Raw genomic sequence first — 17,500 nt, forward strand, 5'->3', positions numbered from 1 at the left:
GTCTCTGAAAACATGAAAGTTTGGAGTTTCTAAGAATACAACAATGTGCATTCATGCTCTCCTTACTTCAGTCTCTCTCTCTATCTAATGAGATCATCCTCTTAAGGGAAGCAGACGGTTCCTCGTTCAACAATATTTGCAGAACAAGATGTGCATGTGACCAAGGGTTGGCATGAGTGTTTGTTTGCCAGTGACTTATTACCCCCCATGGCGTGGCGTTAAAACATCACACTCCACTGCTTATTGTGAAACATACACAAATGCCACACACGACTCAATCACTCTGTTTTGTGTGTACAGTGGGACATTGTTTATTTCTCCCAATGATTTATACACAGAGCAACTGAAATCAGGAACGATGAAATAGGAGAATGAGGCGTTTGCTTTGCTGACTCCTTCTAGAAAAGCTGCAGTATGATATTGACTTGAATGCTGTGGAAAAGAAGGTCTCCTGGGATATAGGATGTTATTGATGGAGCTTTGATGGGTACTCAAGGGACGGGAATAGGTAAAGCCGAAACAGAGCGGTGATCTTCGACCAGCATTGACCTAAGGCAAGACAAACCAATCTCCCCTCTCATCTGCTGCACGCTCAAACATAAACTCTGCATCCTTTCCCCACCTTCTTCCCCTCCCTAGTTTTCTCTCCTCCCTCCCTCCCTCCCTCCCTCCTTCATTATACTCCCTCCGTTTTCTGCTCTAACGAGCGGCTGCCCCGTGGGCGAATCACAGACTAGGGCCTCAGACATCAAGTCCTATTCGCCGCTACACGGGAGTGTGTCAGCACCAATGAAGCTCACTGGGAAATGAGCCTCCTGCCCAGTGTGTGTGTGTGTGTGTGTGTGTGTGTGTGTGTGTGTGTGTGTGTGTGTGTGTGTATGTGTGTGTGTGTGTGTGTGTGTGTGTGTGTGTGTGTGTGTGTGTGTGTGTGTGTGTGTGTGTGTGTGTGTGTGTGTGTGTGTGTGTGTGTGTGTGTGTGTGTGTGTGTGTGTGTGTGTGTGTGTGTGTGTGTGTGTGCTCTGTCTTTGAGTGCATGCCCGACTGGCCGGGATTTGGGATATGTTTTTTATAGCTCTTTCTTCCAATTTGCTATTTTCCCCGCTGGCTAAACTCACACTTTACCACATCGCTTATACTTAACTAAATTTCTCCCACATCCTCGTACGCTTTGTGTATACAGTATGTGCAAGAGAAAGAGAAAGATTAGAGAGCAAAAAGAGGACAGCGAGGAAGAAAGGAAGGATGAAGAGCAAAGGTTGAGAATGATGAAGAGAGGGGAAAAACGAAGAGTGACAGAATGAAGATCATTGGATTGAAGAGAGACTTAGGTCATCCCTGTCAGAGTGTGTGTGTGTGTGTGTGTGTGTGTGTGTGTGTGTGTGTGTGTGTGTGTGTGTGTGTGTGTATGTGTGTGTGTGTGTGTGTGTGTGTGTGTGTGTGTGTGTGTGTGTGTGTGTGTGTGTGTGTGTGTGTGTGTGTGTGTGTGTGTAGGCTATGCCCTCAGTCAGGGGTATGTGCCCTGGTTTAACAGCAGACTGGTTTTAACAAGTGTAACCTCAAGTGAACTACTACACTGACACACAAGTGACACAATTAAAATCAACACACACTTGTTTGAGATGGTATTGTCCTTCTTTAGCGGTAAGCCATGAAAGGAACATCACCAGGCGGTGAAGTTTGTATGTGTGTTGTTCATACCCTGTCACGATTCTCATGTTATGTCACGTTTATAGTTTTGTAGGTTTGGGTGTTTTTGCTGTTTTCCATGTCATGTTTTCCTTTGGGTTATTGTCGGGTCCTTTTCCCCTGTGTTTTCCTCTTGTCATTAGTTTCCCTGGTGTGTCTAATTGTCTGATTATGTTCACCTGGGCCCCTGTGTTTTCTCCTCCCTCCTCACCTGTGTCTTGTTGTGTGATTGAGTCTTGTGTGTATTTAAGTTCTGGGTTGTCTGTCTGTCTTGGTCGGTTCGTCTTGTTCCCTGACTAGTTCTGCGGTGAGTGTTCTGTTTGTCATTGTACATATATCTCATAGCCTTGAAATAAAGGAAGTTTCAGTTTATATCTGCATTTGGGTCCTGCTTGTTTCACAAACCGTGACAGTACGAACCGACCTTAAAATGGACCCAGCAGACCTTTTGAAGCTACAGGCGGAACGTCTTGGATATTCGTCTTGGAGTATATTTTTTATACGTGGAAAGGCGCCTCATCTAGACGGGGTAGAGAGGCGGCGTTGAAGGAGGAACGTCAGGAGGTTGCTCGCAAGCCCTGGCTCTGGAGCTTGTTGCCCGAGTGGCTTAGGATTTTTTCACGTAGCCCTGAGAGCCAGTCCTCATTTTCTGACCCTTTCTTGGGGTCTGGTCTGGAGTTTGGGGGTCCACAAAGCCTCCAAAAAACTCCTAAGAGACGCAAGGCCAGGGTTCAGCGCCCAACAGCCATGGTTCCGGCTCCAGCGCCCGACCCAGCAGCCGTGGCTCCGTGCTCCAGTGCCAGCCCACGCAGCTTTGCTTCAATACTCCATTACCTGGCTTACACAGCCAGGATCCAGGCTTCGGCTCCGGACCTTACAGCCATGTTGCCGGCTCCAGAACAGGACCTTACAGCCATGTTTCCGGGTCCAGAACCGGACCTTACAGCCATGTTTCCGGGTCCAGAACCGGACCTTACAGCCATGTTTCCGGCTCCAGAACCGGACCTTACAGCCATGTTTCCGGGTCCAGAACCGGACCTTACAGCCATGTTTCCGGCTCCAGAACCGGACCTTACAGCCATGTTTCCGGGTCCAGTGCCGGCCCACACAGCCATTTTTCCGGCTCCAGAACCGGACCTTACAGCCATGGTCCCGGCTTCAGTGCCGGCTCCAGTAACCATGGTCCCGACGCCAGTTCCTTGAGTCCTGTCGGCGTACCGGCCGACTCCATCACCTCGTCTCCGGTTGGCTGTCCGTCCGACGCCAGCTCCCCGTGTCCTGATGGCTGTCAGTCCGACGCCAGCTCCCCGTGTCCTGATGGCTGTCAGTCCGACGCCAGCTCCCCGTGTCCTGTCAGCATACCGGCCAACTCCAGCACCTCGTCTCCGGTTCGCTGTCCGTCCGACGCCAGCTCCCCGTGTTCTGTTGGCGAACCAACCCACTCAAGTGTCGTTGGAGGTCCCGCAGACTGCCTTTCTGCCGGGGGTCCTGCCAACCCCATGTCCTGAACCGTTGGAGGTCCCGCAGACTGCCCTTCTGCCGGGGGTCCTGCCAACCCCATGTCTGGTCCCGTTGGAGGTCCCGCAGACTGCCTTTCTGCCGGGGGTCCTGCCAACCCCATGTCCTGAACCGTTGGAGGTCCCGCAGACTGCCCTTCTGCCGGGGGTCCTGCCAACCCCATGTCCTGAACCGTTGGAGGTCCCGCAGACTGCCCTTCTGCCGGGGGTCCTGCCAACCCCATGTCTGGTCCCGTTGGAGGTCCCGCAGACTGCTCTTCTGCCGAGGGTCCTGCCAACCCCATGTCCTGTGCCGTTGGAGGTCCCTCAGAGTACTCTTCTGCCGGGGGTCCTGCCAACTCCATGTCGTGTCCCGTTGGAGGTCCCGCAGACTACTCTTCTGCCGGGGGTCCTGCCAACCCCATGTCCTGAGCCGTTGGAGGTCCCGCAGACTGCTCTTCTGCCGGGGGTCCTGCCAACTCCATGTCTTGCCACGTTGGAGGTCCCGCCGACTACTCTTCCGCTGGGGGTCCTGCCAACTCCATGTCCTGTCGCGTTGGGGATTCCACCGACTGCTCTCCTGCCGGGGGTCCTGCCGGTCCTGTGTTCTCTTCCATGGGGGATCTTGCCGACACCGGCTCCTGACCGGCCTCCGGAGCTGTCTGGTCTTCACCCCTCCATGGACTCTGCCTTGCCCCCGGGCCGTCCGCCCGAATTCCCCATTTTGAACTCTGCCTTGCCCCAGGGCCGTCCGCCCGAATTCCCCTTTTTTGAACTCTGCCTTGCCCCTGGGCCGTCCGCCCGAGACCCGTCCTCCAGACCCCCTCCACCCACCCTGCTGGATTTTTGTTTTTTTGGGACGTCTGGAATCTGTCCCTTGAGGGGGGGGGGTTATGTCACGATTCTCATGTTATGTCACGTTTATAGTTTTGTAGGTTTGGTTGTTTTTGCTGTTTTCCATGTCATGTTTTCCTTTGGGTTATTGTCTGGTCCTTTTCCCCTGTGTTTTCCTCTTGTCATTAGTTTCCCTGGTGTGTCTAATTGTCTGATTATGTTCACCTGGGCCCCTGTGTTTTCTCCTCCCTCCTCACCTGTGTCTTGTTGTGTGATTGAGTCTTGTGTGTATTTAAGTTCTGGGTTGTCTGTCTGTCTTGGTCGGTTCGTCTTGTTCCCTGACTAGTTCTGCGGTGAGTGTTCTGTTTGTCATTGTACATATATATCATAGCCTTGAAATAAAGGAAGTTTCAGTTTATATCTGCATTTGGGTCCTGCTTGTTTCACAAACCGCGACATACCCACCAGTTTCTTTAGTCGATATCCTTTTCATTCTCCTTCCTGAATCAAAACGTTTACTGTAGCTATTAAAACTGCTTCCACTGAAGATCAATTCAGTCCAAACTAAACAACAGTGCACTCACAAAATACGATTGATTTCTTTTTTGTCCTGAATTTGATTTCATATTATTCACAGAGCATTTCGGCTTTCAAGAAGAACTTGTTTTAGAATTGGACAAAGGAATGTGAACACTATGTATCAAAAGTCTACATGATAAATCTCTGAGCTCGGTTTTCTGTTGCTTGCTGAATGATGTTTGGTCTCTGTGGGGACTTTAATGTTTATAACCCATGATGGCTTGCTTCAATTTATACCAACACAATTTTAGACAAGCCGTCAGACGTGAGTTGTGTTACACATTCTCAATTCCTGTTTTGAAAGTTTGATTTAAAAGTGGCACCAAAATAGTAGTGAAACGTGTCCTCAGGCTGAACTCAGGCTACACTGTATGTAGGGGTTTCAAGTTATTTTTGGGGGAAAATTAAACATTTTATAAGAAAAAAATGCGTTTGTCCATATTGTTTTGAGCTTAAGCCATTAAAAAATCCTTTAAAACAAATGTAACTTATGGAATGTTATATTTTCTTAAAGTGTAACAGTGTTTTACATTGCAAATTCGGGTGAGGCTGAATGCCAGTTGCTGGGATGAAGCCCGGGTCTTTGCAGAGGAATGCTTTTTCCGCATGTGCCACTCCCCCCCCCAACTTCATATACAGTACAGTAATGCTATTTTGATGATTAACACTACAGTATATTGCACCCCCACAAGACCCACTCTGCCAATAAAAGCAGAGCTATTCACTGGATTTGAGAATGTTATTGTAAGGTCAATGCAAACATTTTCAATTGACATCATGAATTATTGTGATCATGAAAAGACTAAACATTTACAAGTCACTAAATATATTTTGTTCAAGAATACCATATATTATGGCCCATATGATGCAATTGTCATCATTATGTATTAATTTGGTCCTGTCATGTGTCACTAGGTTTTCAACTAGAAAAGATACACTACATCAAATATATTTATATATATATACTGTGTATATATTTATTTTTAAAAGGCTCAGTAAATCCACTCCCTAAGGGGGAATCTGCTCATTATCCACTTTTAAAGATTAATAGTCACACATCATTGATTTGTGCTCTTGTGTTTGACCCTAATTACACTCTGACCATAACCCCTCGATCCTCCCAAACTACTCCCTTCATGGCAATAACTAGATATTGATTTCTGCAACAGTAACACCATACCGTCCTACTTAGAGTCACTGACAATAGACACCTTCAGCAGGACACCTCTCCCCTGTCGTGGCCCTAAGAGTTGAACTGCTTCCCCCACATTAAACAGCCCATTACTAGACATTGATTGCAGTTAACACCAATGCCAGACCATATTAATCCTTCCGCACTAATGCCTCTGCGCAGATCTGACCCCGAGTGCTTATCCAGGATCATTAAACAAGGTTCGAAGAAGTGAGGGGATTTCTGTCAGTGTGTATCACATCACTCCCGCAGCACCATGTTTAGGCAGGCTGTTAGGAAATGAAAGGATTCAGAACGGAGAAAACATTAAAAAGGACAAATTGGATGTTTTGGTACTAAAGGGGGACAACAGTGGTGCCGTTAGATAAAAGCAGTAGCAGCAAGGTCCTTCAAGACTTGTCTGTGTGCAGCAGCGATTTTGAGGTAATAGGCAGCAATTTCAACGAGAGGAAAAAAATGATAGTGAAGATGAGGTTGAAATACAATAAAGCAAGGAGTATAAAGGAGGGGAGATAGACGGTTATAGCAACAGGAGAAAATAAAAGGTAATGTGGAGTATGAATGACAAGGAGTGCTACATCTTAATTATGTTAGTATGTCATGTAATGCCAGAGAGAAATCTTACTAGCTCTATGTTTATATACACCGAGGTGACCAAAGCACTCATGATACTGTTTCATAAAAGCTATACGAGTTTAATAGGCGGACATACAAGTGCTAACACGTGAATTAAAGTAGATGTGTAAATTATATATATATAATTGTTGGTGGTTTTACATTAGTGGATAAGCACAAACCATATGGTTGCTTTGGGAAGGTGAACAAATATTTACCTTTAATTGTTACTGCACACGCCATAAATCTACTATGAGACATTTGAAGCCTTGAAGACTGTGAAAGATTGCCCAATCACTTCACTATCACATATTTATTTTACATTTGGAAAAACATCAATGTGTTGTTAACAAATAAAGACCAATGAACTAAATGTGTTTAGAGTACAGCAACTACCAAAGGTACAAGGTGCTGATGCAGACAGCGTCCCTTCATCCAGGTGACGAGAAAATACTTTAATTAGTTTCATTATATTAGGATGTGTTCAAATATAATCTTGCTTTTCTTGAGAAACAATGTGTGCTTTTGTTGAGAATCTCACTATAACAAGCCATATCTTGAGAGTACTGATTAATGTTATAACAATTGTGCCGTTTACCAAGACCTGTTATCACTGGCAGAGAAGCAAACTATAAAAAGTCAGAGTACCTGTTGATAGCCGAGCTGAGCTCATCCAGGCGCCGTGCGTCAGTGCTGGAGGTGTTGTCGAGTTTGGACAGGCTGTCCATCCTCTTCAGAATCACCTCCAGCATGTCACTGATCTTCCTCAGCACACCACGTGACTCCACGCCTCCCAGCACTGGGCAGAGAGACAGACATAGAGAGAGAGATGGCAGATGAATGAAAAGCTGGAAGTTGTAGTACACACTTGCACAACAGCATGCACATTAAGCCAAAGCCTGCAGCTCTTCTGGCTCACCACACTGTATTTTAATTTGGCTATGCTGCCGCTTTGGACAAATGTGTCTATGCACTTGACTGCATGCAAAACAAGAGCAAATTCCTGTCTGTTGTGTGCCAAACAATACAAAATTATTTATCTAGATTTGGGAGAAACCTTGTACACTAACTTTCTTTGCATTGATTTCCAGTGTGTGGCTCGATTAACACACGGGGAGTTCCTCTGGGAAGTTGTAGCATGTTTAATTTCTATTGAAAAAGCTCAAACTTCTCTTTATTAGGATTTCTATGTTGTAATACTTTTGGTCTATAACCTCAATGATAAATTAGGGCTGCAATAGATATACAGTACCATCCGTAGATCCACCAGTCTCTACCTAAACAACTTTGGCGCCTTTGTTAAAAAAGAAATCCAAACACGTTCCCAAACATTTGTCGACAAATTTAAATGGTAAATTCCACAAATGCGGACCCACAGACGTTTGATCTGTTGAATCTGTTGTGGTTCAGTATGCTAATGCCACCACAATGATTAATAGATAAGACCGTCATTATTTATTTATTCTTGTAATCAAACAAGAATAAATAAAGACTTCAAAGGTTTTTTATTTGTAAAAAAAAAAGATTATTCAATTCATTGTTATTAGGGTTAGTTAAGGTAAGTGTTTTCTTTTTTTATTGTAAACATTTTCATATACTACCATTTTTATCTTGGTTTGTGTGAGGGCCTTGGATGTCATATCTGCAACTCCATTACCAGCATGTAAGTGATAGACAGTCCCTTAAAAAAGACAATTTTGTGTCAGAAAAAGGACAAACCCTACCATAAAACCACTTAAACTTATGAACAGCTCCTCTTTACCCGAGCCAGTGAATAATTCCTCATCCTTTAGTCTAAAAGCCAGCAGTTTAATTATCTCTTTAACCTGTATATCTAAAGCTCGATCTCTCATTTTCTCTATCTATAGCAGTCCACTGCACTCACTATTGTGTTGTGATCTCTTGTCATATACTGGCTTTTGTTCAGACCAGACACTCTGGAGTCTGATGTCTGAATATGGGCTTACCTTTATATCCTTTGATACCCTTTGATATGAGAATAACTTCCACCAAGACTATGAGTTATGAAAAGCCAGGACCTAATTACGTCGAGGCTATATATTTTTCTTGTCTCTCTTTCGTTCTGTGTGATGGCCAATTTAATGATTTCGTCCAGCAGAGAAAGCTCTAAGGAGCGTCTATGTACCGTGTTGTGGGTGTGTGTGTGTGTGTGTGTGTGTGTGTGTGTGTGTGTGTGTGTGTGTGTGTGTGTGTGTGTGTGTGTGTGTGTGTGTGTGTGTGTGTGTGTGTGTGTGTGTGTGTGTGTGTGTGTGTGTGTGTGTGTGTGTGTGTGTGTGTGTGTGTGTGTGTGTGTGTGTGTGTGTGTGTGGAAAGATGAATTCATGACTGGCCATCATAGTTGAAAAGTAAGACTTTGGACATTCACACAAACAGACTGTGAGAGAGGGTAAATAATATTCTAACTGGTGTATAAGACCTAATTAAAATCATTAAACAGACACTGCCAGGGTCAGAGTGTCTGTGAATTCAGTCTTAATGGACTGTGAACGAGGCAGGTTACTGAAAGGTGGAGACAGAGATGAAAAGCTTTTATCGTGTAATGTCTTCGCAGAGTACATCTCTTCTATATACGCCTAACTCACCATTTTAAGTGCTCGTAGAAAAAAGCAACAAGAGAATCTTATGATACAATAATCGCAGTTGAGAATAAGGAGAGAAAATAATGCCTCAAGTAGTTACTTTTAGAAAGAGTAATTTTCAAGAAGAGAAGTGTGCATCTTATTATTTTTGTAATCCCACTTTCAGCATATAAACCATCTTAAAATCACAAAGCAGATGGAGCGAGAGCTTTTAAGAACCTAAGCGAATGAGGTTAATAAATAAACATCTTTGCTTGTTTTCCGAATACTGAAGATTAAGAATTCTGATGACAATAATTAAAAAAAATAATAGATTAAAAACAGCCCTAAAAAATGTATCTTAAAAAAATGTCTTTAAACTGGATACAAACTCAATTTGCAGCTACAAAAGTGGATTTACAATATACTGTCACCTTGATAAAAATAACAGATTTCTCTAAATTTGAACTTTTTTCATACCATTTGGGTTAATGTAAGTACACAAAAAACAAATATAACATAGGTTTGCTTTTAGAAATATTAGTGTGGAAATGTTACATATTATATATTTAAATTCAACCCATACAATCACACATGAAAATGCAAAGTAAAGAGGTAATCTGTCCACTTGAATTTGATTATGTTATTGAATCTTCAGTATCTAAACGTGGTGCAGTAAATGGTCTTAAAACATACAGATAGGGACATACTGTAAGAGACACAAAGGTCAAAGTTTATTCTTATAGCTACCCATCAGAGGAATTGGCAGGGCCTATGTTGACACTGCAAACACCTGGATTAGGCTGTCTGACCACTCTGTCAAGCCCCATGTCAGCAGCTTGACAGGCAATTACAGCCAATGGGCTCTGGTGCCTAACAGCTCTGGTGCAAGGTCATTGTCTGCCTCGATCTTTCAACAGCCGCATCCCAAGTTCAGTGACTTATCTCCTCAGCGACAGATGTATTCGTCTCAGACTGACAGTGTCATGTCCTTTGGCTTTGATGGATCGCTGTGTCAGAGTTTGCCGGTGGGTCGCTCTGATGACATCTTTGTGATTGGCTGAAAATGGATAACTTCCACATTGAGGGTCAAGTAAACTGATGCTGAAAAATGTATGTTTTATTATTGGGTTGAACAAATATGGGCTGATATTCAGGGATTCTTCCAGAAATCATAGTTCAGACAAAGCCTCTAAAATAGCATTTAGATTGAACAAAGCACACATACTGTGGTTTATTTAGTTGAATTGGGCAAGGTTTAATATGGGTGATTGTCTTTGTACTTGTTTGTTAATAAATATCAGATATGTAGATAAGAAAACAAGTCATATAATCTTGCTGATGGAGATTAGCCAGAGACAGTTTTGATATTCAGCAGCGCAGCAAAGGAGGCAAATGGGGAGTCAAGGGAGTCAAAAGTTAATGAATATATCTTTCATATGCCCCAATGGTCTAATGTATCAAATGTAATTTCGAGTCAGGGGGCTAATTGTTCTCTGTGGCTCCGTTTCTTGATGAATCTCACTCGCAGAAGCTGCATGGATCTCATGGACGGCTGCGGTAAACGAGGTCTGCCTTTAAAAAGCTGATTTTTGTTGCAATTGAATTGTGTACCATGATGAATGACACGCTGGAAAACTATGTAATGTGTTTGATATTGTTGACCAAATACCAAATTAAAAAAGGACAAGTGCCAATATTGCCAATAGCTTGCTTAAATGATACCATTAGCAAGAAAATGACTGCGGTTATCTACGCTCATCAGATGAAACATCATTTAGATCTCACTGGTGTAATATATCCACAAGTGAAGGACACCGTGATCACAGCCGCTGTATGTAATCGACACGAGCAGAAAGAGGACCTACTCAAGCTTTAAGGGCATGACCTCAATCACAACATAGTCTCTATACTGTATCCATTACATTAATGCACACACTGTTCAAATACTGCTTACTGCACATATTCTTATTTCATAGTTTATATTCTATAATTCATTCTATAATTGCAATCTATTTCGCTGTAAATTACTGCTCTATTTTATTGCTATTTAACTATATTTTATTACAGGGTCGTTAAAGGTGGGGTATGTAATTTATTTCCGAAACACTTTTTGTTATATTCCATGTAATGCTCTTAACATCCTGATAGCAATGAATATATTAAATGCTTTGACAATAAATACATTAAAAAATCTCATCTGTGGAAGCTGTAGTACTGTAAAAAGCACGACCAATCATCTGAGCCGGCCCGGCTAAAATAACTCGATGGCCTACCTGCCTGTCAGCCTTCTTTCCGTGCACAAACTTATCTCGTGCCCTCATTGGCCATGTGCGCGTTTGTGTGTGTTGGAGGAGGGGCTCTGTAAGGAAGTGGCAGATTTTTTCCGGTTGTGTATTTTCAAATTCTAGCACATTCAAGCTGGTTTCTCCAAAATTACCTACCCCACCTTTAATGATTTTTTGTTTCATATTAGATTTTGTTTTATATGGAGATTCTTTGTTTTCTATGTTATGTATCAAGTCAAATTCCTCGTATGTGTGAATCTACCTGGCAATAAACCCGTTTCTGATTCTGATTCTGATCGGTATGACTGACACATAGGCACCTGGAAAAAACTGATAACAGAAATACGCAAATCAATATTTAAAAGAAAATAAGTAACGAGATAAGGTTGAATGAAGTACATGGAGAAGAGACAAGAGTGAAAACAAAGTAGATACCACTTACTCCATCTGAGTATCTGATAGAGTATCTGGATAGTATCTGAAAGCTTAATGTTACCAGTCTTTCTCTGATCACAAATTATATGAAAGCGTAAAACATTGGCAAAACATTGCAGCATAATTTGGCCATTACTTCGGCGATATATTGATAAGCTACAGCTGAGGACAATAATAGCAATCGAAAAAGCCTCAAATGGCAGATAAAGAGCTTTAAAGGGATGCCAAAGTCATTTAGCTGCTCGTCGTGGGATTTTAAGTATTTGAATGTAGCGCAAAGCTTCTAAATATATTTGACTGGTCCTGAAGCAACACAATTAACTCAACACAAAGGAGCCACATGTCAAATAATTGAAACTAAAAGTGCTATCAAAAGGTTTCAGGCCTGCAGCTTTAATTCATACTTAAATGTTTTGAAGGAAAGCTGAGAATAAGGGTCTCAAAAGTAGTGAAATATCAGAATATGGACACTTACTAAAGTCTATGGAAAACATAACAGAAGATCCATCCAGAGTTCCCTGGTGATAAACAGGTTTTAAAGGTCACCTATTATGCGAAATCCACTTTTTCATGTATTTTATACATAAACATTTGTCCCGTAAAGAGATTCTGAAAGTTTCAGGAAAAAAAACTCTCTCACTTTTGGTCCTAATCCATTTATATAAAAACCTGTCTGAAAAGGAGCTGATCAGTTCTCATTCATAACACTCCGTTCGATTTCTCACTATGGGATGCGCCTCAACGCGTATGCAAACAGAAGCCTCAATCTCATTACGCCAATCCTGATTGGCTGGTGATCTTGACGTCTACGTCAGGGAATCCACCCACCCTATAAGTAGCTTGCGCTACGACGCAGCGTCATTCAAACACCTCTTCTCGCTTCAGAGCACATCTCGAATTATCAGTAGCCGGGCTAGCTTAACGGTCCACAGACTGAACCCAAGCTAACATTCGGTCGACGGGCGCTTGCCGGTTACTTTTTTGCTTTGCAAGAAGACTGAACAATATTAACACACCTGTTAATATTGTAATCTGCCTCGCCGTTTCTTTCTTTCGAAATTACGGTAAGGTTTTGATTTTTTCTTCAAGCTAGTAACATACCTGTTGCTAGCTTTTCTTCCCTCCACACCGACACCACGGTAGCGAGGACGTTCTCTTTTCTCTCTCACACCAGAGGAGACAGAGATAAAAACAAAAGGTATTAACACACCAGTTAATATTCTTTAAAGAATAAAATCTACGCCGTCGCTTTTTCCTTTCGGATTAACGACAAGGTTGGATTTTCTTTCTTTCTCAGTAACATACCTGTTACTAGCGTGTCCACTCCACGCCGACACCCCGGCGAACAAAGATGGACCCTTTTCTCCCTCACACCAGAGGAATCAGGGACTCGGAGGCTCGGCTATGCGGCTGCGGGTTTAAGATCTCAGGCACAGACTCACACCAGGTCTGCTTGTCCTGCCTCGGGCTGGAACACGCCCAGGAGGCTATCGATAACCCCCGCTCGTGCGGGCATTGTGCCCGCTTCACCATTAAGAGCCTCCGCCGAAGGCTAGCACGCCAAGCTAGCTTGTTGGGACAGGGCCCCCTCATGTCCGCTGATTCGCCGGCCGGCAATCAAGACATGGTGGCATCCGCCGCAGAGATTGAGCCCCGCGCTGTGTCAGGCTGGGGCTCAATAACAGCGGCAGCCGCTGAACCGGAGCCCCGCGCCGTGTCAGGCTGGGGTCTGGTGGCGGCAAGAGCCGCGAGAGCGGAGCCCTGCGCTGTGTCAAGCTGGGGCTCCCAACTGGACCTCACCATGGTTCCACCCGCGGAGGATATCCTGGAGTTGGACTATATGGAGGAAGAAGAGGATGCCTCTGAGTTCCTCCTGTCCGACTCGGATGAGCACGAGGATGATATCTTCGTTTCATCGGCTCAGGCTGCAAAGCCGGGAGCGATGTCCGCTCCCCCGGGCGAAAGCACACCAGCTTCGCCCTGCCTAAGTATGGACTTGCAGGCCGTGTGTCAACGCGCTGCGTCCAGGCTGGACATCCCATGGCCTGAAGTGGCCAAGGAGACCTCCAGATCTCGCTACGAGGGGAAGCAATTGCCCCAAGCAGCGAGGACGAAGAGGCAGCTCCTTTCAGTCTTTCCGGAGATGCTGGACGAGGTGTCGGTCTCGTCAAGAGATGGAACCGCTGGTGGCAGCCCACCTCCAACCGAGGCTGGCTTCGACACCGAGCAGGAACCCCACGCTACCGGCAAAGGCAGACCGTTTTCAGTCAGCAATGACCGAACGGGCCAATAAAGCCGCAGCTTTGTCCGCCAGGGCACTCAACGTCTCCTCGCTGCTGACCGCCTACCAGGCGGAGCTCTGCGAAGACTTGTCGAGCAAACCTGAGCCTGCCGTGTGGGACGAGATCGCAGCGATCACGGACATTTGTCTCCGTGTGCAGCGATGTGCAGTCCAAGCCACGGGCAAAGCACTGGGAATTATGGTGGTACAGGAGAGAGCCAGGTGGCTCAACCTGACAAACCTTCCAGACCAGGAAAAAGAGGATGTTCTGGACATGCCTATTGTTCCCGAGGGCATATTTGGCTCCGCTCTAGCTTCGATGCAGCTGAGATGCAAATAGAAAAAGAAGGAAGACGAGGCTCTCCAGCTCTGTCTCCCCCGAAGGGTCCGGCCGCCACCTTCAACGGTCCCGCGGCAGGCCTTCACTCAAGCTGCCTCACGTTCTGCCTGGTTCAAGATACCGAAGCAGCAGAGACCACAGCCCGTCCCGGGTCCCCAGCCCAGGCACGAGGCGAGGCTGAGCTGGCCAAGAAGATCCCCGGTTCCGGCAGCTGCCGCTCAGGCATGTCCTCGTAAAACACCTGCTCGGTCTGGGTTTCGTAATAAACAAAGAAAAGAGCATGTTGTCCCCAGCCCAGACTGTACTCTTCCTGGGCCTACACCTGAATTCAGTGCCCTTTGCAGCCCGCCTGTCAGCAGAAAGAGTGAAAGCCTTCAGAGCTTGCCTCGCTCATTTCCGGCTACGCAAATATGTTCTCTTCAGATCATGTCTGCGGTTACTGGGGCTCATGGCGTTAGCCATCCTGGTGGTACGACTGGGACGCTTACACATGAGGGAGTTTCAGCGCTGGGTAGCTGCCCTCAGACTGGACCCCGCACGTCATGGCACAGCCGACCCAGGTTTTCAGCTACCGGGCGAGGAAGATGAAGCGGGCGGCCTGACAGCATCCTCTCCTCTCCTCGATGAGAGAGCTGGAAGTTCCCTGTTCCCCAGCTCCAGAACACGTTCCAGTGTTAGATGCTCATGTGTTTTCGGGGTGCCATCATGCCCCCATCTTCCCGCCGCCTCGAGTGGTGCCAGAACGTCATCCTCAAGTTCGTGCCATAAGGGAAATGGACTTAACATCAAAGACAGCAAGTTCCGCTGCCTGTTTAAGTCACACAAATACGTGTCATCATTATTGTTTTCTAATAAATAATTTTCCACTGTCGTTTCCAGGCTTGAAGCCAAGGGCGCAGTCAAAAAAAATGAAAAGAAAAACAATAAAAACAATAAACAGTCTGTCGTCTACCCCTCTTTTGAGAGCGGCTAGGGCCTCTCTCAAAAGGCGGACATTAGACGGGATTGTGAAAGCACCACCGCCACGCGCATGCGCAGCGTCGGCCGGGGTGGTCAACCTGGGGTACCATTGTGTTCAGACACTAGAGGGCCCCATAACACAACAAATAAAGACATTGATAAGCGAAAAGTGGAAAATGCTAACAGATTCTGCTTGGGTTTTCAAGACAGTAACACGGGGCTACAGGCTCCAATTCGCTGTCACCCCCCCTCGCTTCTCGGGCATTCTGTATTCACAAGCCCGGGGAGAGTCGGCCCATATTCTAGAGCAAGAGATTTTCTCGCTACTAGAAAAGAAGGCTATATCTATAATACCCTCCGAACAGAGTCAGAGTGGCTTTTATTCCAAGTATTTCCTCGTTCCCAAACGGGGAGGGAACGGAATTCGGTCTATACTAGATTTGAGAGCTCTGAACAAATATCTCAAAAGATACAAATTCAGAATGCTCACTCACACGTCTCTGTTGCGTCTCGTGCGCCAGAACGACTGGTTCACATCAGTCAACATGAAAGATGCGTATTTCCACATCCCAGTATATTACCCACACAGGAAATATCTGAGGTTCGCCTTTCAGGGTGTCTGTTACGAGTACAGAGTCCTTCCCTTCGGTCTGTCTCTCAGCCCGCGATTGTTTGTACGGTGTACGGAAGCCGCGATAGCCCCGTTAAGACAACAGGGTATTCGCTTGGCAACTTATCTGGACGACTGACTGCTTCTTGCACAGTCGGAGCAAGAGGCTATTACGCAGACGAATGTCCTCGTAAAACACCTGCTCGATCTGGGTTTCGTAATAAACACAGAAAAGAGCATGTTGTCCCCAGCCCAGACTGTACTCTTCCTGGGCCTACACCTGAATTCGGTGCCCTTTACAGCCCGCCTGTCAGCAGAAAGAGTGAAAGGAGCAGAGACCTCCAACGGTCACACATAAATGATCTGGAGCTTTTAGCGGTGTTCCTCACCCTAAAACGCTTTCTGCCTTTTCTCAGAGGACATCATGTCCTCGTGAGGACAGACAACACGAACACAATATCGTATATAAACCGCCAAGGAGGTTTGCGTTCTCTCCAGTTACACATGCTGGCACGCAAACTGATCTTATGGAGCTGCGGACGTCTCCTCTCTCTGAGAGCGACGCACGTACCAGGAGTGATGAACCTCGGTGCAGACTTACTGTCCAGAGGTTGTGAGTCAGCTGTGGGTGCGTTACGGCTGAGCCGCGGTAGATCTGTTCGCATCAAAAGAAAATGCTCAATGTCAGCTGTTCTTTTCAATGCATGATTTAAACGCACCGTTAGGCGTGGACGCGCTCGTGCACGTTTGGCCTCCCGTCCTTCTGTACGCGTTCCAACCCCTGGCTCTGATACCCCCAACTCTGGCCAGAGTGAGAGAACAATGCCACACACTGATCCTGATAGCTCTGCACTGGCCTGCAATGTACTGGCTGGCGGAGATATATCAGCTGCTGTGCGGGCAGCCGTGGCAGCTCCCACTACGCAGGGACATACTGTCTCAGGCGGGGGGGACGATCTTTCACCCACACCCAGAGCGCTTGGCACTATGGGCCTGGCCCGTGAGTGGTACAATCTGAATACAGTGGGGCTCCCTCAGAAGGTGATAAACACTATTCAGAGTGCAAGAGCTTCCTCCACCAGGTCTCTCTATGACTGTAAGTGGAGGGTGTTTGAGGAGTGGTGCCTTCAAAAAGGACACATCTCTTTTCAATGTCCTGTCGGGGTGATTTTATCATTTCTACGGGACCTAATTGATAAACACAGAGCTTTCTCTACGATCAAAGTGTACCTGGCTGCTATTGCTGCATGCCATGTGGGCTTTGAGGGAAAGACGGCTAGCCAACATCCTTTGGTCTGCCGTTTTATGAAAGGGGCTCGCAGGCTCCTCCCTGTTTCCAGGTCACTGGTGCCCTTATGGGACTTGGCAGTGGTTTTAGATGGGCTCACTCAACCTCTATTTGAACCCCTTGAAGAAGCTGACATGAAACACCTGTCACTGAAGACAGTGCTTTTACTGGCTCTGGCATCTGCCAAGCGAGTGAGTGAGATTCATGCGCTCTCTGTACATCCTTCATGCACTCAGTTTGCCCTGGGGCAAACGAGAGTGTTGCTCTAGCCCAGCCCTGCCTTTATACCTAAGGTGGTTGGCTCATGTGCCCCCATT

The 17,500-nt window shown here is 45.8% G+C and overlaps 1 protein-coding gene across 4 annotated transcripts in view; it reads right to left on the bottom strand.

The window, feature by feature from the left end:
• The window catches only part of LOC307037395 (alpha-1,6-mannosylglycoprotein 6-beta-N-acetylglucosaminyltransferase B-like), a 108,698-nt gene that overhangs the window by 57,134 nt on the left and 34,064 nt on the right, over positions 1–17,500 (bottom strand). For all 4 annotated transcript variants that reach the window (XM_079678239.1, XM_079678238.1, XM_079678237.1 and 1 more), the window contains exon 3: positions 7,051–7,201. In XM_079678239.1, coding sequence (XP_079534365.1) covers positions 7,051–7,201 — 151 coding nt within the window. The remainder of the gene's footprint in view (positions 1–7,050; positions 7,202–17,500) is intronic.

This window comes from Notothenia rossii, assembly GCF_949606895.1.
Source record: "Notothenia rossii genome assembly, chromosome: 1".
NCBI classification, from domain to species: domain Eukaryota; kingdom Metazoa; phylum Chordata; class Actinopteri; order Perciformes; family Nototheniidae; genus Notothenia; species Notothenia rossii.